A 2,524-nucleotide genomic window follows, 5' to 3' on the forward strand; every position below is an offset into this window, starting at 1 on the left:
CTGATGACGTCGTTCCCCCGCAGGCTTCCGACTCGGGCTCCTCTCCGCAGACGTGCGACCAGTCAACGGCCACCGATCTGGATGACGTCAGCATTCCCGCGACCAATGAGGATTTGTCTCTTCCACTCTCGATAGATTCGGGGCTCGATCTCTCCAGCGATTATAAGGTAAAGGAAGATGAAATTAATTCTGTTCGTTATTTAGATGTAAATTTTAGGCCATGGCTATGCTGTTATCTAGATATAGCCAATTCAGTCGGGGAAGATGTAGATTATCTGAGTCAGATTGAATTGTATAAGGGATGATCTCTGATTTCCGGGGATTATTTTATCCTTGGTAACATTTTCGTCAGACAATCCCTTGTTATTTCCTGATTTTATGTCCGGAAGACCTTTATTCCCTCGGCCCACAACCACCTACGATGCAGCATGACTAACCTCACCCACAAGAGTTCTCTGCCTGTACTCACCTACGCTCGCAGGTTGCTTTTAAGCCATCCTTACGCATTAAACCTAAGCTCAAGGCCCTGTATAAACCCCTGATAACTTCAGTGAATTCCACACCCGCGTACATCCTCGCCAACTGAACTAGAATTCAATACGATCCTTATTGTTATCGTCTTACGACTTGCGGGTAATTTTCCTGCCTCGAGAACCTGCCTTGGGACTGCCTTGCGACGAAGTACTCCTGGCGCTGGCTCCTTCGCCAGCGGATGTGGCCGCCCCGCCCGCGTCCATCGCCGCCCGCATGCACGCTGAATATCAGCGGCGATGTTGCTCCCGCCTGGCGAGGGGGACTTGGCGAGAGCGAGCGGAGGGCGACCCTGACGCTTCAGACTGGATCATCTACGAAAGCCTGGTCAAGAAGTCAATACTGAGAAATTATGTTTGTTTATGGAGGAGAGACGCGAATCTGCATGAATGATAGGATGGCGACGCCAGCGGAGAGGATGTTCACCTTGAGGAGTCCTCCGGAAGTGTGCGAGGGAGCGGCAGTGATCCTGCAGCAACTTACTGGCCATGTGCCAGCATCTTGCCGCCCTCCTTCTCTCCAGCTTCTTATGTTTGAGGCTTATCTCTTTGTGTGCCACTTCCTGCTCTCCAAGTGTTTGCTAGCAAGGTGGATTTAGAGTCTCGTTCCGCAGGGCTCATCTTGAGTCAACCCCCCTCCCCCCGCCGTGTTGCAGCCCTGCATGCATCTCGAAAAATTCCAAAGATGTCGCGAATGGAGAGCACGGAACCTTTGCGCCGCCGAGCAATGCGGTGAAGGCCGCTGAGCCAGCTGAGCCAGCTGCCCGGCGTGACTCACTCCGACCTCTGTCGCGGCTCCCAAAGGCCGCAACCTGAAACGCCTTGTTTGCCGCACATCATCGCAGGCATGAACTCGGCTTGCACTGGTCTTTGCACTCGTGGATGCACGTGTCATAAAAAACGGTTCATTTTACATTCGGGCACACAGTCCTAGGCCTTGTCGGATATTCAGTGGCAATCTTTTCAGTCTGCCCATGCCACCGAAATGATTACGGTGTGCAGCATCAGGTGTAAAGATGAGCAGAGTACGGCGGGCCCGGCAACGGAGGGGGCAGCGGCCTTGTGACCTTGTTTACCTCAGGATGACCTCCTCGTGCTCATTGCCCGAGTGCGTGATGGATACTCAATCGTATATGCGCATAGGAGAAATTATGCGCTTTATATATGATTTGTCCATTTGTTAATGAGGGCATGTACACGTACTTTGTTTATGTTGCTTGTAAAGTTTTCTAAGTTTTCCCTTTCATGAGTAACTCAAATGAGCTCATATGAAGTTATCTCTTATTCCTTAGTTTCTGAGTGGCATCGGCAGCAGAGCTCACTAATTTGTTAGTTCTCCATTCCGCCAAGGGATATTGGAAACCGTTCTATTAGGGTGTTATTATTATAGCGCACCGTTTGTCTGTGTGTGTGTAAGATAAACTAATTGACTTATCAGCGGTGGCTCCATATATTAATCGTCACTAGCTACGCCACCGCCGGCGTGGCGGGGGCAGCGTCCTGTTGACCTTGAGTGCGTTCATCATGGCTGCTTCCTCATACATATAAACATATACAAACAAGTAGAGGAATTCGTGCCGTATTGCATGACACCCATGTTGAATGCCCACTTTTCACTCGGAGCTTATATTTCATGTTCGTTGTTGCAGACGGGTATCAGATGGTGTCCAGGCGATACCCATTCCTGTCACGGGATCACTTTGTTGGTGGAAGTTGCGAGATTTTTGCGCAGTTGACTGGCATGAGAACGTTTCTATGCCTAGCCAGCGGCTCTTAGATTTGGGTGTAATAAAGGAAATTAGGAAATCGTGCATAAAACACGGTACACATGGACAGTGAAAACACGAAGGCCATTGCACATTCGAGACACATAAACCGCGCGTGTCACTGAGTCCGGGCCGCGAGCGGGTGTCCGGTGCGGACGTCCCCTGGCGACGCCCGCGTGCGCTCACCCGCGGCATCGGCTCGCTTTCTGCTTCTGTCGTGCGTCGGTA

General features: G+C 51.0%; 1 protein-coding gene across 1 annotated transcript in view; it reads left to right on the top strand.

Moving 5' to 3' along the window:
* LOC119581828 overlaps nt 1–2,524 on the top strand; it is a gene marked incomplete in the record, with an annotated part of 163,301 nt that overhangs the window by 148,991 nt on the left and 11,786 nt on the right. The window contains 1 exon segment of the mRNA XM_037929963.1: nt 24–167. Within this exon segment, the coding sequence (XP_037785891.1) occupies nt 24–167 (144 nt within the window).

This window comes from Penaeus monodon, chromosome 15, assembly GCF_015228065.2.
Source record: "Penaeus monodon isolate SGIC_2016 chromosome 15, NSTDA_Pmon_1, whole genome shotgun sequence".
Lineage (NCBI taxonomy): Eukaryota > Metazoa > Arthropoda > Malacostraca > Decapoda > Penaeidae > Penaeus > Penaeus monodon.